Here is a 2697-nt window from a genome sequence, read left to right as displayed (position 1 = left end):
CACTCACCTCAGCCTCCCAAAGGCGCGGGATTATAGGCTGAGCCACCGAGCCCAGCTTGCTTCTGATTTTTATCAGGGTACTTTCTGTGGTAGTTTGAATATAGTCTTACAATACTCTAAGTCTCTAGAAACCTGATTCAGCATCTCTGAAAACTAAGTAACCCTAGGTAAAGTATAATCACATCTGAGAAAGAGAAAGTGGTATGGAATCAAGAACTTTGAAATACTTTTTCCTAGGTGGCTTAGCCTGTAATCCCATGCCTTTGGGAGGCTGAGGTGAGTGGATTGCCTGAGTCCACGGGTTCGAGACCCGCCTGGGCAGCGAGACCTCATCTCTACAATAAATCAAAAAAATCAGCCAGGCGTGGTAGCGCATGCCTGTAATTCTGGCTACTTGGAAGGCTGAGGCGGAAGGATCGCCGGAGCCCAGCAGGTCGAGGCTGCGGTGGCTGGGTGCAGCCACTGCACTCCAGTCTGGGCGACAGAGAGAGACTCTAACTCAAAAAAAAAGTACTTTTCCTTGGGACATTCCTGCTTATCTTTGTTTCATGAGAATAACAGGCAGGTGAAGTTTTAAGATACTTTTCCTAAAAGAACCGTCCAGATGGTAACTACTATTTGCAATGAATATGATTTGTTAAGGAAACTTAAAAGCCGGGCTCGGTGGCTCAGCCTATAGTTCCAGTGCTTTGGGAGGCCGAGGTGAGCAGATTGCCTGAGCCCGCGGGTTCGAGACCTGCCTGGGCAACTTGGTGAGACCGCATCTCTACAATAAATCAAAAATTAGCTGGGCATGGTAGCATGCGCCTGTACTTCCAGCTACTTGGAAGGCTGAGGCGGAAGGATCATCGGAGCCCAGCAGGTGAGGCTGCGGTGGCCGGGAGCGGCCACTGCACTCCAGTCTGAGCGACAGAGTGAGACTCCAACTCAAAAAAAAAAAAAGAAACTTATAAGACTGCGTGAGAATTGCATATAGTGGTGAGCTCCTTACAACCTGCATGCTGGTTGTAAATTACTGCTAACATTTGGATTTCCCAAATCCTGACAAACTCAGTACTAATATTAGGAAAAAGCTTTAAGGTGCCATTGAGTAAAATGTCCATCTTCTTTTTTTTTTTTTTGAGTTGGGATCTCTTTCTGTTGGCCAGGCTGGAGGGCAGTGGGATGATCATGGCTCACTGCAGTCTTGATATCCCGGGCTCAGGAGATCCTCAGCTTTCCAGGTAGCTGGGACTCTAGGCACATGTCACTACACTCAGCTAATTTAAAAAATTTTTTTGTAGAGACGATGTCTCACTATGTTGTCCAGGTTGGTCTTGAACTCCTGGGCTGAAGCAATTCTCCAGCCTCGGCATCCCAAAGTGCAGGGATTACTGGCATGAGCCACTACACCTGGCCTGAAATGTCCATCTTAAAGTCAAATTGTAACCTGAAACAGTCCTTAAGCTTAAATTTCTGAGAACTATCTACCACTAAAAATCATAGTTAGGCTGGCAGCATAGTGAGATCTCACCTCTACAAAAAAATAAGAAAATTAGCTAGGCATGATGGCATGTGCCTGTAGTCCCAATTATTTGGGAGGTTGAGGCGGAAGGGTCTCCTGAGTCCAGGAAGTCGAGGCTGCAGTGAGCCGTGATTGTGCCACTGCACTCCAGGCTGGGGACAGAATGAGACCCCCGACTCAAAAAACAAAACAAAACAAACAAAAACATCATCAATGAATATTTGTTCACCCACAATTAGACTTTATGACCTTGGTCTCAAAAGGAAAATAGGAAAAAGCCAGAATTTAATAATTCTAGACAGAGATTTAAAGGATTTTCTCCCCATTGCTCCAACCCCCTCACCAACCATTACTGCAATACATTTAGTCTTCTTGAATGTTAGATGAATACAATGTTTTCCCTGGTCTTTAAACCATAACTTCTATAAAAGCTGGGTGTACAACTCTGCAGGATAAAGTTGTAAAGATGCACTGATTAGAGTGGTTCAGACTAAAACTAAATAGCTGCAAGTGCTTACCTTGGGGGTGCCCAATCATGCCGTGTACAGTCAAGAAGTGTACCTACATATGTCTTGTTCCTCCACGTTACATTTACCACCAACATCCCTGGAAAATAAAAACACACAGATATAGACAAGACAAACCCTGTTGGCCACTGAGAAGAGTATTATTCTTCTGAACAGTACTCTGACTTCTTTTTTTTTTTTTTTTTGAGTTGGAGTCTCACTCTGTTGCCCAGACTGGAATATAGTAGCACGCCCCCAGCCACCGCAGCCTTGACCTGCTGGGCTCAGGCGATCCTTCCGCCTCATCCTTCTAAGTAGCTGGAACCACAAGTAGTGTGCCACCACACCTGGCTAATTTTTTGATTTATTGTAGATGTGAGATCTTGTCAAGTTGCCCAGGCTGGTCTCGAACCCCGGGACTCAGGTAATCCTCTCACCTCTGCCTCCCAAAGTGCTGGGATTATTGGCATGAGCCACTGTGTCCAGCTTCATTTTCTTTAAAAATTATACAATATTTCTGAAAAAAGTACAACCAATAACCTGTAACGAAAACCCATGTACCCACCTCCTAGCTCAATGGATTTAGTAAAATTTTGTGCCATACCTGCATCAGATTTCTTTCTTTTCTTTTTTTTTTTTTTGGGAGTTGGAGTCTCACTCTGTCACCAGACTGGAGTGCAGTGGCCG

General features: G+C 44.9%; 1 protein-coding gene across 2 annotated transcripts in view; it reads right to left on the bottom strand.

The window, feature by feature from the left end:
- Positions 1–2697, bottom strand: part of ZNF609 (zinc finger protein 609) — a 243532-nt gene that overhangs the window by 10894 nt on the left and 229941 nt on the right. For both annotated transcript variants that reach the window (XM_008058728.1, XM_021712633.1), the window contains exon 3: positions 2023–2110. In XM_008058728.1, coding sequence (XP_008056919.1) covers positions 2023–2110 — 88 coding nt within the window. The remainder of the gene's footprint in view (positions 1–2022; positions 2111–2697) is intronic.

Source organism: Carlito syrichta, unplaced genomic scaffold (assembly GCF_000164805.1).
Source record: "Carlito syrichta isolate Samal-C Ts95f unplaced genomic scaffold, Tarsius_syrichta-2.0.1 Scaffold90614, whole genome shotgun sequence".
Classification (NCBI taxonomy): Eukaryota; Metazoa; Chordata; class Mammalia; order Primates; family Tarsiidae; genus Carlito; species Carlito syrichta.
This window is presented reverse-complemented; position numbering and strand designations above follow the sequence as displayed.